The following is a 23,687-nucleotide window of genomic DNA, read 5'->3' as shown; positions in this document are numbered from 1 at the left end:
CCTGGTCGTAGATATTGCTAATTGCTATAATCGACTATTTCACTCCCATTTACGGAGCTTGTTAGCACCTGATGTTAGGTTGGCGCCATTAAAATGCATTGTGTTGTGGTAATAGCTGCTACTTGCTGGATCGCTGCTGTGTCTCGATGCTGATGCTGGATCTAAATCTGGTTGTCTAGGGTTAAAAAACATGAGGTCCCGTGTTTTTTATGAGCTTTTGATGATAAAGAACGAGCGAAACCCACAAATATGTAAACTTCAAATATTTATTACTCTGGTGGCCATCTTAATTCCACTGTCCACCAAAGACCATGACACAACACAAAGTAGTACTTCCTTTACATGTTCTTTGCTTTGTTTATCCACCTCAAACAATAACACACAAACACACTTTACCAAAGTGACATTCCGACTGCCTCCCGACCCTTCTTGCTGCTTGTATTTATAACATTGTCAAAGAACTACTAAAAAGAGATATAGTTTATAAGTCACATGTACATCTGTTATCATAATTTGTGCAGAAAAGTTATTAATTTGCATCGAGTGACATAATTTAACACGTTATTAAAATGACAGACAGATTTGTTGACTTGACAGAATAATTCTTTGTTACAAAAAGGCCGTTTTTTAGAAGTTTGTCAATTGACTCCTCTAATTTGCATAAATAAGTAAATAACATGAATTATTAAGAATTACATTGGTTTTCGTCTAAAATAGGATTGATTACGTGAATACTGAGTGAAAACGCTCCTAGTGAACAAATAGGTTTCACTGGGTGATTTTTATTTAAGGAGATCCAAAATACCTAAGTTGGCCACTATTTTTCGTACTTCATATTAATTATTTAAGATGAACTTAGTGTTTTTACATGATGACATTTGCTGTATCAGTGATCAAGTGATATAAACTTTTGTGTGGGTCAGTTACTCAGTATAATTTAATGGGTTGACTGTTTATGCAGACATGTTATGCAATCATTGTTAACATACACAATGTTGTTGTTGTTATGGTCTTCAGTCCCGAGACTGGTTTGATGCAGCTCTCCTTGCTACTCTATCCTGTGCCAGCTTCTTCATCTCCCAGTACCTACTGCAACCTACATCCTTCTGAATCTGCTTAGTGTATTCATCTCTTGGTCTCCCCCTACGATTTTTACCCTCCACGCTGCCCTCCAATACTAAATTGGTGATCCCTTGATGCCTCAGAACATGTCCTACCAACCGATCCCTTCTTCTGGTCAAGTTGTGCCACAAACTTCTCTTCTCCACAATCCTATTCAATACTTCCTCATTAGTTATGTGATCTACCCATCTAATCTTCAGCATTCTTCTGTAGCACCACATTTCGAAAGCTTCTATTCTCTTCTTGTCCAAACTATTTACCGTCCATGTTTCACTTCCATACATAGCTACACTCCATAAAAATACTTTCAGAAATGACTTCCTGACACTTAAATCTATACTCGATGTTAACAAATTTCTCTTCTTCAGCAACGCTTTCCTTGCCATTGCCAGTCTACATTTTATATCCTCTCTACTTCGACCATCATCAGTTATATTGCTCCCCAAATAGCAAAACTCCTTTACTACTTTAAGTGTCTCATTTCCTAATCTAATTCCCTCAACATCACCCGACTTAATTCGACTACATTCCATTATCCTCGTTTTGCTTTTGTTGATGTTCATCTTATATCCTCCCTTCAAGACACCATCCATTCCGTTCAACTGCTCTTCCAAGTCCTTTGCTGTCTCTGACAGAATTACAATGTCATCGGCGAACCTCAAAGTTTTTATTTCTTCTCCATGGATTTTAATACCTACTCCGAATTTTTCTTTTGTTTCCTTTACTGCTTGCTCAATATACAGATTGAATAACATCGGGGAGAGGCTACAACCCTGTCTTACTCCCTTCCCAACCACCGCTTCCCTTTCATGTCCCTCAACTCTTATAACTGCCATCTGGTTTCTGTACAAATTGTAAATAGCCTTTCGCTCCCTATATTTTACCCCTGCCACCTTTAGAATTTGAAAGAGAGTATTGCAGACAACATTGTCGAAAGCTTTCTCTAAGTCTACAAATGCTAGAAACGTAGGTTTGCCTTTCCTTAATCTATTCTCTAAGATAAGTCGTAAGGTCAGTATTGCCTCACGTGTTCCAGTATTTCTACGGAATCCAAACTGATCTTCCCCGAGGTCGGCTTCTACTAGTTTTTCCATTCGTCTGTAAAGAATTCGTGTTAGTATTTTGCAGCTGTGGCTTATTAAACTGATTGTTCGGTAATTTTCACATCTGTCAACACCTGCTTTCTTTGGGATTGGAATTATTATACACAATAACTTTTCTATAATCATAAATACTCGTTAAACTGGTTGAATTTGGAGGGTATCGCATACTTCGGTACAGTAAAGCCTTTAATATGTTCCGTAACAATACGCAGAACGAGAATTCTGTCTGGAACATCTCCTGCAGCTGAAGTTTGGGGCGGCGCATTTTAGTCCATATAGCGCTTAGCGTCTTCTGAGTGTTATTGCTTCGCTGCTATACATGTATCACCTTCAGAACTACCGTGAAACTTTGTATACGCGTTTTATAGAAACGCAACAATTTGAAACCAGGAACTGAAGTTGCCTTAAAGTTGTAAAGAGCAATGGTATTGTGCTTTTTCGCCGAAGTATGGTAGCTCAAATTCCACTTTATTTACTTTTTTCGGTAACGGGATAAGGAGTGACAGCCAACAATATTTTTAATGTTTTCTATTGCACTTACTGACATTGTCGAATCTCTGATCTAATTAATTACGTTACAATGACACTGTAGACGGCGCTAAAGTGTATCGAAAAAACAACACATTTGGAACTGCGAACTGTTCAGTAAATACAGTAAGCGATAAGCTTGTCCATTATTATTATTACTTTTTCTTTATGTACCCTGGTGCTTTTTATGGCCAAGTAAAATATACTACTGGCCATTGAAATTGCTACACCACGAAGATGACGTGCTACAGACGCAAAATTTAACCGACAGGAAGAAGATGCTGTGATATGCAAATGATTAGCTTATCAGAGCATTCACACAAGGTTGACGCCGATGGCGACACCTACAACGTGCTGACATGAGGAAATTTTCCAACCGATTTCTCATACACAAACAGCAGCTGACCGGCGTTGCCCAGTGAAACGTTGTTGTGATGCCTCGTGTAAGGAGGAGAAATGCGTACCATCACGTTTCCGACTTTGATAAAGGTCGGATTGTAGCCTATCGCGATTGCGGTTTATCGTGTCGCGACATTTCTGCTCGCGTTGGTCGAGATCCAATGACTGTCAGCAGAATATGGAACCGGTGGGTTCGGGAGGGTAATACTGAACGCCGTGCTGGATCCCAACGGCCTCGTATCACTAGCAGTCGAGATGACAGGCATCTTATCCGCATGGCTGTGCATCGTGCAGCTACGTCTCGATCCCTGAGTCACCAGATGGGGACGTTTGCAAGACAACAACCATCTGCACGAACAGTTCGACGACGTTTGCAGCAGCACGGACTATCCGCTCGGAGACCATGGCTGCGGTTACCCTTGACGATGCATCACAGACAGAAGCGCCTGCGATGGTGTACTCAACGACGAACCTGGGTGCACGAATGGCAAAACGTCATTTTTTCGGATGATTTCAGGTTCTGTTTACAGCATCATGATGGTCGGATCCGTGTTTGGCGACATCGCGGTGAACGCACATTGGAAGCGTATTCGTCATCACCATACTGGCGTATCACCCGACGTGATGGTATGGGGTGCCATTGGTTACACGTCTCGGTCACCTCTTGTTCGCATTGACGGCACTTTGAACAGTGGACGTTACATTTCAGATGTGTTACGACCAGTGGCTCTACTCTTCATTCGATCCCTGCGAAACCCTACATTTCAGCAGGATAATGCACGACCGCATGTTGCGGGTCCTGTACGGGCCTTTCTGGATACAGAAAATGTTCGACTGCTGCCCTGTCCAGCACATTCTCCAGATCTCCCACCAATTGAAAAGTCTGGTCAATGGTGGCCGAGCAAGTGGCTCGTCACAATACGCCAGTCACTACTCTTGATGAACTGTGGTATCGTGTTGAAGTTGCATGGGCAGCTGTGCCTGTACACGCCATCCAAGCTCTGTTTGACTCAGTGCCCTGGCGAATCAAGGCCGTTATTACGGCCAGAAGTGGTGGTTCTGGGTACTGATTTCTCAGGATCTATGTACCCAAATTGAGTGGAAATGTAATCACATGTCAGTTCTAGTATAATATATTTGTCCAGTGAATACCCGGTTATCATCTGCATTTCTTCTTGGTGTAGCAATTTTAATGGCCAGTAGTGTATCTATAGGATATTGTAAAGACATAAAATTACGACCACTCACTTTCTTGAAATAGTTATTAATTAATTCCACGAACCGGCTTTTGAAGCTTTTCAGGCTCATCTTTGGGTGGTGTACAGGAAGTTATATAGCTATTTCAAGCAATATCTATAACAGCTTTAGGCATAAGATTTCAGAAATTATCTCTACAATACAAGACTTTCTAATACCGTGTCTCCACATTTTTCAACATTATGTTCCTCATATCATTATGACATTTACAATTATACATTTGTTGTACATACCTATGAAAAGTAACTGGTCCTCCTTTCACTCAGCCGGCTCTGTGTGGCCGTGCGGTTCTAGGCGCTTGAGTCTGGAGCCGCGTGACCGCTACGGTCGCAGGTTCTAATCCTGCCTCGGGCATGGATGTGTGTGATGTCCTTAGGTTAGTTAGGTTTAAGTAGTTCTACGTTCTAGCGGACTGATGACCTATGGATGTGTGTGATGTCCTTAGGTTAGTTAGTTTTAAGTAGTTCTAAGTTCTTGGGGACTGATGACCTCAAATGTTAAGTCCCATAGTGCTGAGAGCCATTTGAACCAATTTTCCTTTCCCATACTTCTCTTTAATCCGTAGCAACGACAATACTGCACCGTAGGTGTTACTAAAACTCAAACGTGCAGAAACGTATACAGGGTGTTCAAAATTTTTCGCTACAGACTTATAGTGCTTAAAGAGGGAAGTGAGTACATAATATTTTGAGCAGGAACCCACGTCCAAGAACGTCATCCTACGACGCTGCAGAGCGGCAAAGTTATAGGCGCCAACCCCTATAAATGTATGTATATAGAGGATGATTCCGTGAAGATGTTACAGACTTGCAAGGATGATGGAGAAGGACATATATACATATATACATCGATTTGAGGTAAGGTTCCCTTTACCGAAAAAACGAGTCGAAAGTTATTAGCGAAAACCTTTCTGACATCTTTGACAGTGGAATACATGTACCGATACCGTTGTTGCTAAGGTTATAGAGTAGGCAACTGTCAGAGAGGGTAGTGTGGACCAAAACAAGAAAAATGTGTAGTAAACATGGCTTATAAAATGCATACCTTAAGAACTGTGAGAATTTGTTCAGTAGACGAATGTGTTTTACGCTAGCGAAGACAAACAAGTGCTTATACCTCCTCAGGTATCCTTTTTAGGGCCCATGTTTGTTAAACATTTTTTCTTGCTTTGGTCTGTACAACTAACTGTGAAAGTTACCTGCCCTGCAATCTTAGCAACAACAATACAGGCACATGCATTCCACTGTCAGAGGTATCAGAACGGTTTTCGCTAATAACTTTCGATACGTTCGTTCCGGTACAAGGATCCTTAACTCAAAACTATACATTTATCTTTCTCCATCATCCTTGAAAGTTTGTAACATCATCACGAAATCACCCTTTATAGACTGTGCGGCTGGTCCCGGCGGAGGTTCGAGTCGTCCCTCGGGCAAGGGTGTGTGTGTTTGCTCTTAGGATAGTTTAGGTTAAGTAGTGTGTAAGCTTAGGGACTGACGACCTTAGCAATTAAGTCCCATAAGATTTCAGACACATTTGAACATTTTCACCCTTTATATACATACATTTACAGGATGTGGCGCCTATAACTTTGACGCTCTGTTGGGTTACATTTCCAGACATGTGGCCCGATTCAAAATATTAAGGCACTCCGTGTACAAGTCTTACAAGTTTGTAACTGGAATTTCCGGACACCCTGTACAAAACAAGGCGAGTACGTGTAATATTCAAGTTTCACTATTACCACAAATTGTAGACAAGCAGCGCCGTCCCAAAATCACGTGACTAGGCGGGTGTGATGTTGATCACATACGCAGTAGACTAGGTTCACTCCATACTCTACGGTTCCGTTGTTTTATAGTCACTCCTTGTATCGGTTGTAACGCGTGTTTTGTGGCGTGTCCGCGACGCAGGTTCGCGGGCGAGGACGAGGGCGGGCCGGCGCGGCGGCGCCAGCAGAAGCTGCAGCAGCGCGCGTGGCTGGAGCAGCAGAGGGAGGAGGCGCGCGCGGCCGAGGCGGCGCGCCGCGAGGCCGAGCGCCGCTACGCAGAGGCCTCGCGCAACCGCGACGCGCTCGCCACCGACCTGGGCAGCCTCGAGGAGCGCCTGCGTCGCCAGCTGGACGCCGCCACCGCCAGATACAACAGGGCGCTGGTCAGTCTCTCTAAATAACTGGCTCAGCAACAACCACTTTACGAGTAGAGTTGTAAAACTACCGTAGGCTATCGTAAGTAAGCGGGACTACGGTCCGTAAGAGCGTAACCGCGGTACCTCTATGTCATGTGTGTTGCATACATATCAGGCGTTACCTCATTTCGATTGCTTTGTTTGCATATGAAATCAGTGTCTTACTAGACTCCCATAGAAACTGGAAGCAGTGAACGGTCTAGAAAATGAGTGAAGATATACAAAGGGCTGTGGAACCTACGGAATGTGCGCCTATCAGCCGAGTGGGGTCAGCGTGTCCGACTGTCGTGTAGCGGGACCGGGTTTGATTTTCAGCCGGGATGGCGATTTTCTTCGCTCGGACACTGGGGGTTGTGCTGTCGTCGTCATCATTTCATCATCGACATGCGAGTCGCCCAGTGTGACGTCAGATGAAAATACTTGAAACTCGGCGACTGAGCTTCCTCAAATGTGGATTCCTGGCTATCAGTGCCGTACGATCATTTCATTTCACCTATGGGACATTTCTGTTCTTCGTAGTTATCCTTCTGTTCTTACTTAAAAATAAACAGTATTCATAGGAAAACTGAAACTGTCAATGTTTAATTGAGGTTTTATTCGACACTTGTTGATTTTCAGCGTGAAACAGAGAGATGTTGCACAAAAAAAAAAAGGTAACAGGAACCTCTTGCCTTTGATCGTGATGAAGAACGTTCGACTGCGTACAAAATAACAACAATAATTGTATAGATTTTTTACGTTTGTGCATGTAAAAAGTACTTGCATCAGAAGTAACTGCTTTGGTTGTGTAAAGCCGCTATAGTTATGCGAGCAGCTAATTTTTATTACTTATAAAATGCAATCTGTATTTTCTACGGATATAAAATACACAATGGAGTAAAGGCGAACGGTGTGCGGTTCTAATTATATGCAAAACAAAACACAAAGATGATTTGAACCTGTGACTGTAGCGGTCGCGCGGTTCCAGACTGTAGCGCTTACAACCGCTCGGCCACCCAGGCCGGCTCACATTTTGTGAAATATTTTCAAGAACAGTTATGCGAAGAACAGCAGATTGAAGTTACTTACATTTTCAAAATGAATGCAGATTTATCTGTACTAGTGTGTCTTTTTCTTACCATTTTTCCATCCACAGCATGTGTTTTTCTGTATTACGAGATATAAAATCTGTATTTTTTACATTTGATGACAGCCTGGCACGCACACGTCACAAAAGCTCGAAAATAAAGCCGGTAATCGCTTTGGTGCTAAGTTGTATTTGAGATAATATTGCTGAAGAGCTTTTTATTAATCCTTTTCGGTTCGTGTACAGTGCAACGTGATATGCGTGAAATGCTTTACCACCAAAACTGCTGTCACGTTTGTGCTTGTGTGTAGCAATCAGGCCGTCGTAGGCAGGCCAGCACTCCCTGTTCACGCAGCTCGTCTTCAGCGCCCTGACTCCTCTTCACTTGGGAGAGCACTCGTCACAGTCTTACGGGCCCGAACGTATGCGTAGGCTGCACGGTTCTGGATCTATGATGCGGAGAGGATAGGGAACTCCAAGAGCCTTCAGTCGCCAGTTGTACACTATGTGATCGAAAGCATTTGGACACCCCTATGTTCTGGGACTGACCATTAGACGTCAAGGGAGACAGATCTGCCACTGTAAAAGGAGGCAGGGAGTCGACGCCCACGAGAAGACAGACCGCGGCGGGTACGTTACATCTACATCTACATTCTACATTTATACTCCGCAAGCCACCCAACGGTGTGTGGCGGAGGGCACTTTACGTGCCACTGTCATTACCTCCCTTTCCTGTTCCACTCGCGTATGGTTTGCGGGAAGAACGACTGTCTGAAAGCCTCTGTGCGCGCTCTAATCTCTCTAATTTTACATTCGTGATCTCCTCGGGAGGTATACCTCATCCAGAAACGCACCCTCTCGAAACCTGGCGAGCAAGCTACACCGCGATGCAGAGCGCCTCTCTTGCAGAGTCTGCCACTTGAGTTTGTTAAACATCTCCGTAACGCTATCACGGTTATCAAATAACCCTGTGACGAAACGCGCCGCTCTTCTTTGGATCTTCTCTATCTCCTCCGTCAACCCGATCTGGTATGGATCCCACACTGATGAGCAATACTCAAGTATAGGTCGAACGAGTGTTTTGTAAGCCACCTCCTTTGTTGATGGACTACATTTTCTAAGGACTCTCCCAATGAATCTCAATCTGGTACCCGCCTTACCAACAATTAATTTTATATGATCATTCCACTTCAAATCGTTCCGCACGCATACTCCCAGATATTTTACAGAAGTAACTGCTACCAGTGTTTGTTCCGCTATCATATAATCATACAATAAAGGATCCTTCTTTCTATGTATTCGCAATACATTACATTTGTCTATGTTAAGGGTCAGTTGCCACCCCCTGCACCAAGTGCCTATCCGCTGCAGATCTTCCTGCATTTCGCTACAATTTTCTAATGCTGCAACTTCTCTGTATACTACAGCATCATCCGCGAAAAGCCGCATGGAACTTCCGGCACTATCTACTAGGTCATTTATATATATTGTGAAAAGCAATGGTCCCATAACACTCCCCTGTGGCACGCCAGAGGTTACTTTAATGTCTGTAGACGTCTCTCCGTTGATAACAACATGCTGTGTTCTGTCTGCTAAAAACTCTTCAATCCAGCCACACAGCTGGTCTGATATTCCGTAGGCTCTTACTTTGTTTATCAGGCGACAGTGCGGAACTGTATCGAATGCCTTCCGGAAGTCAAGAAAAATAGCATCTACCTGGGAGCCTGTATCTAATATTTTCTGGGTCTCATGAACAAATAAAGCGAGTTGGGTCTCACACGATCGCTGTTTCCGGAATCCATGTTGATTCCTACATAGTAGATTCTGAGTTTCCAAAAACGACATGATACTCGAGAAAAACACATGTTCTAAAATTCTACAACAGATCGACGTCAGAGATATAGGTCTATAGTTTTGCGCATCTGCTCGACGACCCTTCTTGAAGACTGGGACTACCTGTGCTCTTTTCCAATCATTTGGAACCTTCTGTTCCTCTAGAGACTTGCGGTACACGGCTGTTAGAAGGGGGGCAAGTTCTTTCGCGTACTCTGTGTAGAATCGAATTGGTATCCCGTCAGGTCCAGTGGACTTTCCTCTGTTGGGTGATTCCGGTTGCTTTTCTATTCCTTGGACACTTATTTCGATGTCAGCCATTTTTTCGTTTGTGCGAGGATTTAGAGAAGGAACTGCAGTGTGGTCTTCCTCTGTGAAACAACTTTGGAAAAAGGTGTTTAGTATTTCAGCTTTACGCTTGTCATCCTCTGTTTCAATGCCATCATCGTCCCGGAGTGTCTGGACATGATGTTTCGAGCCACTTACTGATTTAACGTAAGACCAGAACTTCCTAGGATTTTCTGTCAAGTCGGTACCTAGTATTTTACTTTCGAATTCACTGAACGCTTCACGCATAGCCCTCCTTACGCTAACTTTGACATCGTTTAGCTTCTGTTTGTCTGAGAGGTTTTGGCTGCGTTTAAACTTGGAGTGAAGCTCTCTTTGCTTTCGCAGTAGTTTCCTAACTTTGTTGTTGTACCACGGTGGGTTTTTCCCGTCCCTCACAGTTTTACTCGGCACGTACCTGTCTAAAACGCATTTTACGATTGCCTTGAACTTTTTCCATAAACACTCAACATTGTCAGTGTCGGAACAGAAATTTTCGTTTTGATCTGTTAGGTAGTCTGAAATCTGCCTTCTATTACTCTTGCTAAACAGATAAACCTTCCTCTCTTTTTTTTTATATTCCTATTAACTTCCATATTCAGGGATGCTGCAACGGCCTTATGATCACTGATTCCCTGTTCTGCACTTATAGAGTCGAAAAGTTCGGGTCTGTTTGTTATCAGTAGGTCCAAGATGTTATCTCCACGAGTCGGTTCTCTGTTTAATTGCTCGAGGTAATTTTCGGATAGTGCACTCAGTATAATGTCACTCGATGCTCTGTCCCTACCACCCGTCCTAAACATCTGAGTGTCCCAGTCTATATCTGGTAAATTGAAATCTCCACCTAAGACTATAACACGCTGAGAAAATTTATGTGAAATGTATTCCAAATTTTCTCTCAGTTGTTCTGCCACTAATGCTGCTGAGTCGGGGGGTCGGTAAAAGGAGCCAATTATTAACCTAGCTCGGTTGTTGAGTGTAACCTCCACCCATAATAATTCACAGGAACTATCCACTTCTACTTCACTACAGGATAAACTACTACTAACAGCGACGAACACTCCACCACCGGTTGCATGCAATCTATCCTTTCTAAACACCGTCTGTACCTTTGTAAAAATTTCGGCAGAATTTATCTCTGGCTTCAGCCAGCTTTCTGTACCTATAACGATTTCAGCTTCGGTGCTTTCTATCAGCGCTTGAAGTTCCGGTACTTTACCAACGCAGCTTCGACAGTTTACAATTACAATACCGATTGCTGCTTGGTCTCCGCATGTCCTGACTTTGCCCCGCACCCATTGAGGCTGTTGCCCTTTCTGTACTTGCCCGAGGCCATCTAACCTAAAAAACCGCCCAGCCCACGCCACACAACCCCTGCTACCAGTGTAGCCGCTTGTTGCGTGTAGTGGACTCCTGACCTATCCAGCGGAACCCGAAACCCCACCACCCTATGGCGCAAGTCGAGGAATCTGCAGCCCACACGGTCGCAGAACCGTCTCAGCCTCTGATTCAGACCCTCCACTCGGCTCTGTACCAAAGGTCCGCAGTCAGTCCTGTCGACGATGCTGCAGATGGTGAGCTCTGCTTTCATCCCGCTAGCGAGACTGGCAGTCTTCACCAAATCAGATAGCCGCCGGAAGCCAGAGATGATTTCCTCCGATCCATAGCGACACACATCATTGGTGCCGACATGAGCGACCACCTGCAGATGGGTGCACCCTGTACTCTTCATGGCATCCGGAAGGACCCTTTCCACATCTGGAATGACTCCCCCCGGTATGCACACGGAGTGCACTTTGGTTTTCTTCCCCTCCCTTGCTGCCATATCCCTAAGGGGCCCCATTATGCGCCTGACGTTGGAGCTCCCAACTACCAGTAAGCCCACCCTCTGCGACTGCCCGGATCTTGCAGACTGAGGGGCAACCTCTGGAACAGGACAAGCAGCCATGTCAGGCCGAAGATGAGTATCGGCCTGAGACAGAGCCTGAAACCGGTTCGTCAGACAAACTGGAGAGGCCTTCCGTTCAGCCCTCCGGAATGTCTTTCGCCCCCTGCCACACCTTGAGACGACCTCCCACTCTACCACAGGTGAGGGATCAGCCTCAATGCGGGCAGTATCCCGGGCAACCACAGTCGTAGTCCGATCGGGGGATGCGTGGGACGAGCTGGCCGTCCCCGACAAACCCCCATCCGGACCCCCACAGTGATGCCCATTGGCAACAGCCTCAAGCTTCGTGACCGAAGCCAACACTGCCTGAAGCTGGGAGCGAAGGGATGCCAACTCAGCCTGCATCCGAACACAGCAGTTGCAGTCCCTATCCATGCTAAAAACTGTTGTGCAAAGAACGTCTGAACTAATCTACAGAGAGCGCAAACAAAACGACACAAAATTTAAACGGTTATTAAAATACAAGATTGTCTAGTAAATGCAGTAATGCTGCCACTTGTGCACTGCTGACACACTGCTCGGCGGCGGAAGGAGACTACGCGATTTTACACTATTCAGGTACTAAAACGCGATGCTACAACTCTCAAATACTATAATACGCCCGAAATTTATGAATTAAACAATGCATGTACCAAAAACACGCAAAGAAATAAAGAATTAAACTATGTAACAAATGAGTGAGCTAGGAGTATACGACTTGCTGCTGCAGCTGCTTATCCAGCGGCGGCAGGGAGCACACTGACTGTGACCAACCGACACTGGCCGTTCAAAACAAAAACAGATGACAGACGACTAAGCGAATTTACACTATTCAGGTACTAAAACGCGATGCTACAACTCTCAAATACTATAATACGCCCGAAATTTGTGAATTAAACAATGCAAGTACCAAAAACACGCAAAGAAATTAAGAATTAAACTATGTAACAAATGAGTGAGCTAGGAGTATACGACTTGCTGCTGCAGCTGCTTATCCAACGGCGGCAGGGAGCACACGTTACGAGGGTACGCACGTGCCCCTCGAGAAATACGGGCCCCACAACGAACTTGTGACGTCACACTAGTCGGCTTGTCCTACACACTTCGCGAACGCCCGGCTTCGAGCAGGGCCCACAGGAAATCAATATGTTTTTGAGAAGGTACCCACTGAAGGTCTTAACTTTCTCATGTGCTGTCGAGAGCTTGCACGCGCTTAAACGCGTAGTCAAGAATTATTAAACTCGTATCTAACTGTTACTTGCTCCCCGCCGTTGACAGCTGCTGGCACTTGTAGATACGCAGTATCACGTGCTGTGATGTTGGCGCCACGGCCAGCCTTTCTCGTGGACCTCGCCTCGGCAGGGAGCACTGTGTCGTCAGTAGAAAAGCAGTAAGAGCAGAATTGGTCGTCCAGGAGAACTCAGCGACTTCGAGTGTGGACCAGGCATTTGATGTCACCTCAATAGCAAATCTATCAGGGCTATTCCAACTCTTCTGAAGCTCTCCAAATCAAGTGTGGTGATGTAATTGTGAAGTAGAAACGTGCAGAAACACTCGCAGCTAAACCAAGCCCAGGCAGGCCCCATGTAATGACGGACAGGGATAGTCGACCATCGCAGAGGGTGATTGTAAAAAATCACATAAAATCAGTGGAAGGGGAGAAAAACATGAGGTACAACGGTCGAGCAGCTCCTCATACACCTCACATTTCTGTAGTCAGGGCTAAGCGACGCTGGGTGTGAGGTGAAGAGCGATGCTATACCCTGTGGAACGGTAATGAAGCTATACCCTGTGGCAAGCTGATTGAAGGGTTTTGGGTTTGCCGAATACCTGGAAAACGTTACCTGCAATCATGTCTAGTGCCAGGAATGAAGTATGGAGGAGGTTGTTTCGTGGTATCGGAGTGTTTTTATTGGTTAGGTTATGGTCCCCTTATTGCCCTTAAGAAAATGCTAAATGCAATTGAAACACTATGCTGAAAGCGAAAATTAGTACAAATCAGGTCAATAGATAGAGAAAAGCTCATGCTTGGCATAAAAACAAACGTGTGATTCCTTCACTTACATTATTAAAAATCCATATAATTCTCATTTCACCACCTATTGATGGCACTTAAACTAATTACATTATTTCACTGAAAAGTCTGCAGTTACTCGTATATCGCAGTTCATAAGAAAGTTCCGCAAGTTCACTATGTGGCAAAATACTCACTGCTTTGTGTGCTATAATTTGCCAAAAACTCATATAGGTATCTCAAACGGTTTTTGAGGTATGAAGATGTTATGAATCACTTTCACGCTATCGTTTGCGTATGCCATAGGAAGTGAGTGTTCCACATACAACCCATCTTCTCGAGACTCAACAGGTAGTTATCGTCTCAAGTTTAAAGAAAAATTCAATATGTTATATACATCTCGCACACAGAAGTCTATGACCTAACATCCACAAAATGCAAAATCGTTGCGATCTGTATTTTTTATTGCAAATTATTCAAATTTCGTGCGTTACCTTACGTAATATATCAACATCACAACAACTATGACCATTAAGGAAATGATACGCATTTCATCATGAAGCTGGTGAATGATCTATGAGATGTGAGAGAATCATTTTTTTAGGTTCTTTAAAATCGTGTCTGAAAAAGTCGCAGTGCAGCCAGCATGCGCACGCTTCCATTCCTGCGTTATAGCCGAGGCGGGGATAGAATCTTTCTTTCATAATAGATGAAGCGTACTACTCAGCAGATGACAAAAACGCAGGCGGTCATCCTTTCAGAACAGAAGTGTGGGCTTACTCAGCACTGAGAACGAGAAAGTGTTTCTGCACAGCGACCAAGTTACCTTGCATGAGCTACATTATGCTCTTCACTAGTTATGTGTATCGTATTCTTCCTTAGGCGAGTCTCTGTTTGTTACAACACCGACTCACTGAAATGGGTTGATCTATTATTAGACTATTATTAGATCTGTTATTATTACTATTATTGATCTATTATTAGACTTGACTATACTGGTATTTTCACTTTGCAGAAAATGAGAAACACTGTACGGAAAATTTGTAATGAAAAATAGATACAGGGAAACTGGAGTGTTGTTTCCCTGAAGCAAGCTGAAAGCAAATGATATGAAATACATGCTGCCTGCTGAAAGTGTAACGGTGCTAGGGAGGCGCTTGGCTGGAATTTCTCCACGATACTATGTTGCTGCATTTCTATGTGGTGGATGTTGTATTCTGTCCGCAACTGTATAATCCATGTCGTAGAAGAAAAAAATCCAACGAACAGCTACAGTTTTTTTTCTTTGAATTTTATTTGGATACAAGTTTCGAAAACTTACATTTCCATTAACAGTACAGAGCAAAGAAAGAAAATTTGTTATGTCAATAATGACAGATAAAAGTATACATTTATATTTTCCTTTTTTCAACAAACTTTTTCCTTGTGGCGGAAAATAAGCAAATGAATGTCATACAAAATAAAATCCGAAACTGACTTACTGTGAGGTCAGATTCCTACAGTTTTTTTGATTCTTCTGTTAATAATACATCAGTATTTTTTAGACATTGCTTATTAAACTAATACTTCGACAATATTCACGATTGTCAGCACTAACCTTCTTTGGAACCGGAAATGTTATATTCCTCTTGAAGTCTGAGGGTACTTTGTCTGTCTCATATCTCTTGAGCACTAGTTGGAATAATGACATCCTGCCTGATTCTGCTAAGGAGCTCAGTTATTCTGAGGGAGTGTTGTCCATTTCAGGGGTCTTCTTTCGATTAATGTTTTTTAGTGCTCTGTGAAATTCTTCTCGAAGTATCATATCTTCCACCTTATCTTTATCTACTTCCTCTTGTTTTTCTATTACATTGGCTTGAGGTTCATTTCTGTTATAATTAAGCAGTATTTAATTGACATTCAGCAGGAACCAATTATGTACACAAAGAGCTGTCGCAATACACATAGAGAACTAAGGCCGAACGTAGCTTGGCTACCTTTAAACAGACTGGGGCCCGTCGCGGTCTCTAACGGTGATCTCCCTCTCCCTCTCTCCCTCTCTCTCTCTCTCTCTCTCTCTCTCTCTCTCTCACACACACACACACACACACACACACACACACACACACACACACACAATTTCTGAGACGCCCTCTGCGGACGACAGAGCATTGCCGCATGCACGGCCTTTTGAAAGTACGCATACGCATTACAGCATTCCTCCTCTATTAGGGAGATCAAGGATTCTTGAGACGTCCATGCTGTTCTCCTTGTCCGCTGGGCTCTGGCTAAGGGGCGAACTGCAATAGGAGCATATGGTTTGTAGTGCTTCAGACATGGACGCATTCTGTGCCCACCTTCCTTTGTCAAACCATACGGCGACACCAGCGACGTCGAGACCGTTCTATGTCGAACACGGGCATCGCCTCTGGTGACAGTCCTCATGGTGCTGATGATACTGGTATCAGCGGCTGCTCAGGAATGTGTGACGAAATACATGATGATGATGTCAGAAGCAATAGAGGAACTGCTGGTTCGGCCTCCGAGGATGGTTGTCCTCAGCCACACGGGAGTTGAGAACTGGCAGCAGCAGATGATTTGATGTTCGATGTGGATGGGCTCGGAGGTGGTGAGGCACGCGGCCGTTCACATGAAGTCGAAGCTGATCGTGGTCCCTCGACCAGAGCCCGCCCTCCGTGTGGATGTCACAGAGGTGCCGCATCCAGCATCTGGTGATGACAGATGGAATCCACTTACGGGAACGCCCGAAACCATGGGCACAGACAGCCACACCTGGCTGGAACAGGCGCGACGGCTGCACAAGATGTCCAAGTGGAGGACGGAGGAGGTATAGCATTGTCCTCAGCTGGCACCTGCGGAATAGCTCTACCAGGCTCTTCTCGCCGAAAGGCGAAAGGAAAGAAACCGGTCTAAGGCAACATCGGATGCAGTGCTGGCAACATATCTTTCATGTGAGGGTTGAATCTTCGCACTAGGCGTTCCTCCTCACCATTAGATTGTGGATGGAACAGCGGCGCGAGGATGTGACGGGTAGCACGGGAACTGCAAAATGCCGCAAACTCTTACGATGAAAATTGCGGACCATTATCGGACACTAACATTGTGGGAAAGTCTTTGAGCGAAAAAATTTTGGACAAGGCTGCGACATTAGCAGCTGTGGATGTAGAAACACAACGAACGACATATGGAAAACGAGAATATGCGTCATCGACCAACAGCCAATAAGAAATGGGAAAGGAGCCAGCAAAACCCACATGTATACAAGGAGACAACGACCCCCAGGGAGCTGCTTGGTGCATCGCACACTGTGAACACGAGTCAACCAGGTGGGTAATGTCACTGTACGAGCCGGGCCAAAACACGTGTCGATGGGCTTAAGCTTTTCTGCAGGATACATCCCAATTATCTGCATTTAATAAATGGAGAATGTCCGAACGAAGCACTGAGAGGATCACTACCAGAAGGGCCGCGTGATCCATGTCTGAGAGCAGAACACCATCAACAACAGAGAAACGATGTCTACATATGTAATAATTACGGAAGTGGTCGGATGCACGAGAAGGCGGTGACTGGCCAAACACGTAGCTGCAGTCTTCGGCATCCATCTGCTAGTTACAGGAAAACCGTCAACCACCTGCTGTGCAGCGACATCAATGTGAAAACAAAGAAATTCCTCCTGACCAAATCTTGGATCCGAACCGGCCGGCATCGACTTCAGCGTGTTGATTCGTAGGGCGGAAATGAATCTTGAAGTTGTAACACGAAAGGAAAAGAGCCCAACTTTAAAAGTGATGTGCCGTTTTATTTGGTGTAGACGCAGAAGCACTGAATAAGGAAACCAGTAGTTTGTGATCGGTGACCTGGTTGAATTTGGTACCTTAGATAAACATAGAATTTCTTTACAGCATATACAGCTTCCTTATCCCTGATCCAGTTCCGCCACCAACCCGTAGTGTGAATCGTTCGACTTAGGTACCAAGTGGAGGTCTGGCTAATACGTCACTAAGAAGGGAGCCGACTGCACAATGGTATTACGAATGACAATAGGGTTTCACAAGCCGGCGACCAGGATAACGGCCATAAATTTTTTGCCTACAAAAACCTGAAGTTCTGCGACTAACTTAGGGCGTCGAAGCGGCGCAATAGCAGAAACATGTTTATGCAGGAGTTTGAGATCCTAGTGAGAAACTTCAAACCCAAGATAAACGATAGAAGGTTGAAAAATTGACATTTTTCTAAGTTACACTTCAGTCAGCCGCTTGGAGTACAGAAAAAAAAGAGTAAGGAGATTTTGTAAATGTTTCTCAGTGGAGGCACCGGAAAATAAAATGTTATCCAAATAGTTTGCACAACCTGGCACAGACGCTGTAAGTAGTTCCAAAGAAACGTTGAAAAATAGCGGGAGCGCTGGGAACTTCAAAAGCCTACGGCAAGTATTGGTGCAGTTCCAAAAGAGGTACTGACAACTAACATACGTTGTGACTTTGTATCTAAAGGGAGTTGCAAATAGGCATCTGACAAACATTGACAACCTGATAACTTTGCAAAGAGTTCGCCACGGCTTGGTATCGGGTATATGTCCATCAGAGATTGTACGTTCACAGAAGCTTGAAAATCGCCACAGAGGCGTTAACTGCCCGACTGTTTCTTTACTACAATTAAGGGGGTAGACCATTGACTTGATACAATACGCTGGACACAGCCGGATTCCGTGAACTCATCTAATTCATTTTTGATTAGTTCCCTGAGTGCCATTGGAACCAAGGAGGCTCGGGAAAAACGGGGCCGAACGGAAGGTTCCATTGTAACGTGCGCTTGAAAGCTGTTGGCAAACCGCAATCCAGGAGAGAACGAAAAGGAAAACTCAGAACATAATGCATCTAAATGTGTATCAGGCACTTGTTCAGACACTAATTCACTTCATCTCAAACGGTAAAAGCAAAAATTGAAAAGCATTTTATCCAAAAAGATTCTCCATACAAGTATTATCTACAACAAGAAATGTAGACTGCTGACTTGTAGATCACTGGGGCAGAGAATTGGCCGAGAATGGCAATACTCTGTTTCTTGTCATTTACTAACTTTCGTGACATAGAGAGAAGCGGAGGGTGGCCCAAGTCCATATAAATTTGTGAGTTTAACAAGGTCACCACAGCTCCTGTATCCGTTTGCATGTGCAGAACTCTACCAAAAACCATGATATCAATGAAAAACTTGTTTGCCGCAACAGAAATAGCCAATACAATTTTTGCATTCCAAACAGTAGCAATGTGACGTTTTTCGCTGCGATAACGACAGGTAGCCCAGGGTTTTGGGCAGTCTGGGCGCTCATGGTTAATGAAATAATAAGGGCAGGATGGGAGCGTGGAACGCAAACGTTGCTGTTTACTGACCAGCGTACTATGCTGGTGCGGATGCTGCTGGGAGTGAGGCCTTGACGCTGTGATCGTGTGTGGACCGCCGCGACCATCTCTTCCCTCTGCAAACCATCTGAAGCAAGGTGTGCAGGAGATGGTTGGATCGCTGATACCTCACACCATAACTCAATCTGGTTACCCGTAGTTCGCGACACCTCGAACGACTGTGCGATACCTCAGCTGCGTAGAGGGCTGGAGTTTCGCAGTGGATGGCTCACTCTCGCACCCTACGATCACGAGCTAAACGAATAATAGCACTTCTCACCATCTGATCAGCATACCGCATCTTATGCACGTCGGACACAAAATGACAGTGACGGCATAACCTCGGATTCCAGCCGCCCATGCTCGATAGGATTGATGTGGTTGCTTCCTACAGCGGTAAAACTCAACCCAGGATGCAATAACATGTGTGCGCTTAAGGTGATATTTTGAAAGAAGTTCACTCATTCCGTCAAACGTTAAAGAAGACGGATCCAGCAAAGGGTCTATTTGGCACAGGTCTTGATACATTCTCGGCGATATCCATGAAACAACGTCAGTAACCCGAGAAGCTTGAAAGTGCTGTCGCAGACGTTTCTCACATGCCTCCCATTCCCCAACAGTCTCATTGTATGTAGAAATGGGAGGTGGATAAACCAAAAATAGTAGGTGACACAGGCTGAGCGTGCCGACTAGACAAAACAGAACCCAATGATTGAAGTACCTGAGTTTGACTGTCGAGCGCCTGTGGCTGGTGGTGTAAAACGCCATGGCGAGTGATTCTTGCAGTTAGACCAAACGACGTTTAATGTCTTCCGTAACACCATCAGCCGTCGTGAGAATAAATGGAGGACCAGCCAGTGCAAATATTTGCACGAAGAACAGGACTGCACTCGTCGTCAGTCGTGCTGTAATTAGGTGTAAGTACAACATGACCAGTAGACTGAACACAACTTTATTTCTCGGAAAGATTAACAGCTTGAACACAGTATTAAAGTAACATTCAGCAGGAACCAATTACGTACACTAAGAGCTGTCGCAATACAAACAGAGAACTGAGGCCGAGTGTATCTTGGCTAGCCTTAAACAGACGGGGCCCATGGCGGACTCTGATGGTGATTCTCTCTCTCTCTCTCTCTCTCTCTCTCTCTCTCTCTCTCTCACACACACACACACACACACACACAGGTCTGAGGTGCCCTCTGTAGGCAACATTCAAAGTATGGGCCGCGCGGGATTAGCCAAGCGGTCTATGGCGCTGCAGTCATGGACTGTGCGGCTGGTCCCGGCGGAGGATCGAGTCCTCCCTCGGGCATAGGTGTGTGTGTGTTTGTCCTTAGGATAATTCAGGTTAAGTAGTGTGTTAGCTTAGGGACTGATGACCTTAGCAGTTAAGTGCCATAAGATTTCACACACATTTGAACATTTGAAAGTATGCGCACATGTCACTGCAGTTTCCCCTATCTATCTTTCTATCTGTTCTATGTATACCTTCCATCTTCCAACTCTCTCCCCTTTGCTTATTACTGGTTTGCCATCTGAACTCTTGATACTTCTACATCTGCTTCTCATTCCTTCAAAGCACCTGATTCAATACACTACTGGCCATTGAAATTGCTACAGCACGGAGATGACGTGCTAAAGACGCGAAATTTAACCGACAGTAAGAAGATGCTGTGATATGCAAATGACTAGTTTTTCAGAGCATTCGCACAAGGTTGGCGCCGGTGGCGACACCTACAACGTGCTGACATGAGGAAAGTTTCCAACCGATTTCTCGTACACAAACAGCAGTTGACCGGCGTTGCCTGGTGAAACGTTGTTGTGATGCCTCGTGTAAGGAGGAGAAAAGCGTACCATCACGTTTCCGACTTTGATAAAGGTCGGATTGTAGCCTATCGCGATTGCGGTTTATCGTATCGCGACATTGCTGCTCGCGTTGGTCGAGATCCAGTGACTGTTGGCCGAATTTGGAATCGGTGTGTTCAGGAGGGTAATACGGAACGCCGTTCTGGATCCCAACGGCGTCCCTGAGTCAACAGATGGGGACGTTTGCAAGACAACAACCATCTGCACGAACAGTTCGACGACGTTTGCAGCAGCATGGACTATCAGCTCGAAGACTACTGCTTCGGTTACCCTTGACGCTGCATCACAGACAGGAGCGCCTACGATGGTGTACTCGACGACGAGCCTGGGTGCACGAATGACAAAACGTCATTTTTTCGGTTGATTTCAGGTTCTGTTTACAACATCATGATGGTCGCATCCGTGTTTGGCGACATCGCTGTGAACGCACATTGGAAGCGTGTATTCGTCATCACCATACTGGCGTATCACCCGGCGTGATGGTATGGGGTGCCACTGGTTAAACGTCTCCGTCACCTCTTGTTCGCACTGACGGCACTTTGAACAGTGGACGTTACATTTCAGATGTGTTATGACCCGTGGCTCTACCCGTCATTCGATCCCTGCGAAACCCTACATTTCAGCAGGATAATGCACGACCGCATGTTGCAGGTCCTGTACGGGCCTTTGTGGATACAGAAAATGTTCGACTGCTGCCCTGGCCAGCACATTCTCCAAATCTCTCACCAAGCTCTATTTGACTCAATGCCCAGGCGTATCAAAGCCGTTATTACGGCCCAGAGATGGTTGTTCTGGGTACTGATTTCTCAAGATCTATGCACCCAAATTGCGTGAAAATGTAATCACATGTCAGTTCTAGTATAATATATTTGTCCAATGAATACCCGTTTATCATCTGCATTTCTTCTTGGTGTAGCAATTTTAATGGCCAGTAGCGTAATTTTAAAAATATGGTCATATTTTAAAACCATTTTTAAATTACTATATATTTGAATATTTTATTAATGCTATTAGCTGCACAGCAGCAATGGACTGCCCCCAGTGCCCCCCGCCCCCCACTCTTTCCCAACCACACTGATAGGTGAATGAAACAACAATAAAGGGAAAATTCCAGTTTCGTATTATGTATATACATGTTATTTTAGTAAGTACATTATGTACGCATATATTATATTAATAACTAACCTGTGTATACCAGATAATACACTTTCCTGCCTCACTCACTATTTGTGACGTTTAACATATTTTGAAGGAACTCTTGTATCAGATAAAATATGTTTTTAATCCAAGTTTCCTGTATGTTACTGAGAGCTTAGAAATTGGCATGTCTAGCCTACAGTCCTTTCTTCCGTTTTGTTTATATTCATTCACCTTCAAGACAAGTTTCTGTATGTTCTGTTTGACATGCATTAGGCAAATTATACATACACAGTGGCAACATGGTTGGTGGTTGATTTACTGGCTGGCATATGACATACTCCCGCCACAGGTTTCTGAAGCTTTTCATGTAAAAAAAAGGATTTCAAAAACTTTCCGTGTGAGATGGTTGTACGTAATATGGGGACTGTACGGGCAGGCGGAGGAGCAGGAAGAAGAGCGCCGGCGGAACCACCAGCGTGAGCAGGAGGACAACATGGCGGACATCCAGAACTGCCTCAACAGCGACCTGCTCACAGAGAACCCCGACGTAGCCGCCAGCAACCTCGGCCCCGAGCGCAAAGTCGGCTCCAAGTTCCGCGGCATGAGTGCTGAGCAGAAGCGCGCATTCATCGAGGGGCAGCGCCAGCAGAGAGAGGAGAGGAAGGTGAGTATAGCCTGTGCAGACTAACCTAACTGGCACACTCCTTGGCGCCGGCATTAATATCGAGGAAATCTGTGCTGAAACTTCTTACGCAGTAGTGTAGATTACACGGCAACTTGATTCGTAGAATACTTTCATTTGTATGGTTTTTTAAATTTGTTGTGTTGTGCACCTGCAGAGCCAGGTTTCAGTTCTGGGGCAGGGGTCACAGTTTGTTACTATATCTCTCCACTAAATATAACTTCCTGTCACTGCCCACTTTTTACTTTTCACTCTTTCGTGCTGAGCAAGACATTTCAGAAGCATATTCTCCCGTAATTAAATTAAAAATAATTCCCATATCTTACTTCTGATCAAAGTTTTTGAGAGGTTTCCGTTAGCTGTAAGGCAACCCTTCTAAAATATTCCGAGCTGGGACTCCTCTGCCACACTCCAGCTCTGCTGGCATTTGGCTGAAATTTTTGGGTTATTGCAATACAATCTTTATGAGTTGCCTGTCATATAATAGCACAGTGTGAGCACGATGTTTCGGAAAGGTCACTTTCTGTTTCTGTCTTATGTTGAAGTTATGGTGTATCACAGTCTACCTCTTTATGTGGATTTCAGTGGTGGATATTTAAATGTCACTGTTGTAAATCTCCGTTCAGAAATCTCTCCACAGAAGCGCAAATGGTGTACTGTGGCTGGTGTACTCTTGACTGAAAGATTCCAGAGAGACTCAAGTCGAAAGCACACAGATCTGTAATCCTTTCAGTTGTACTATATGGTGCCAAATGGTGGTTTTCAACAAAAGAAGTGAAACAGTGACTTGCTATAATGAAAATAAAGATTCTCAGATGGACATCTCGATTAACGCTG

At 44.6% G+C, this 23,687-nt stretch overlaps 1 protein-coding gene across 1 annotated transcript in view; it reads left to right on the top strand.

The window, feature by feature from the left end:
• LOC126156854 (RIB43A-like with coiled-coils protein 2) overlaps window positions 1-23,687 on the top strand; it is a 165,034-nt gene that overhangs the window by 102,893 nt on the left and 38,454 nt on the right. The window contains exons 4-5 of the mRNA XM_049916337.1: window positions 6,320-6,560; window positions 22,605-22,832. Of these exons, the coding sequence (XP_049772294.1) occupies window positions 6,320-6,560; window positions 22,605-22,832 (469 nt within the window). The remainder of the gene's footprint in view (window positions 1-6,319; window positions 6,561-22,604; window positions 22,833-23,687) is intronic.

This window comes from Schistocerca cancellata, chromosome 2 (assembly GCF_023864275.1).
Source record: "Schistocerca cancellata isolate TAMUIC-IGC-003103 chromosome 2, iqSchCanc2.1, whole genome shotgun sequence".
Lineage (NCBI taxonomy): Eukaryota > Metazoa > Arthropoda > Insecta > Orthoptera > Acrididae > Schistocerca > Schistocerca cancellata.
This window is presented reverse-complemented; position numbering and strand designations above follow the sequence as displayed.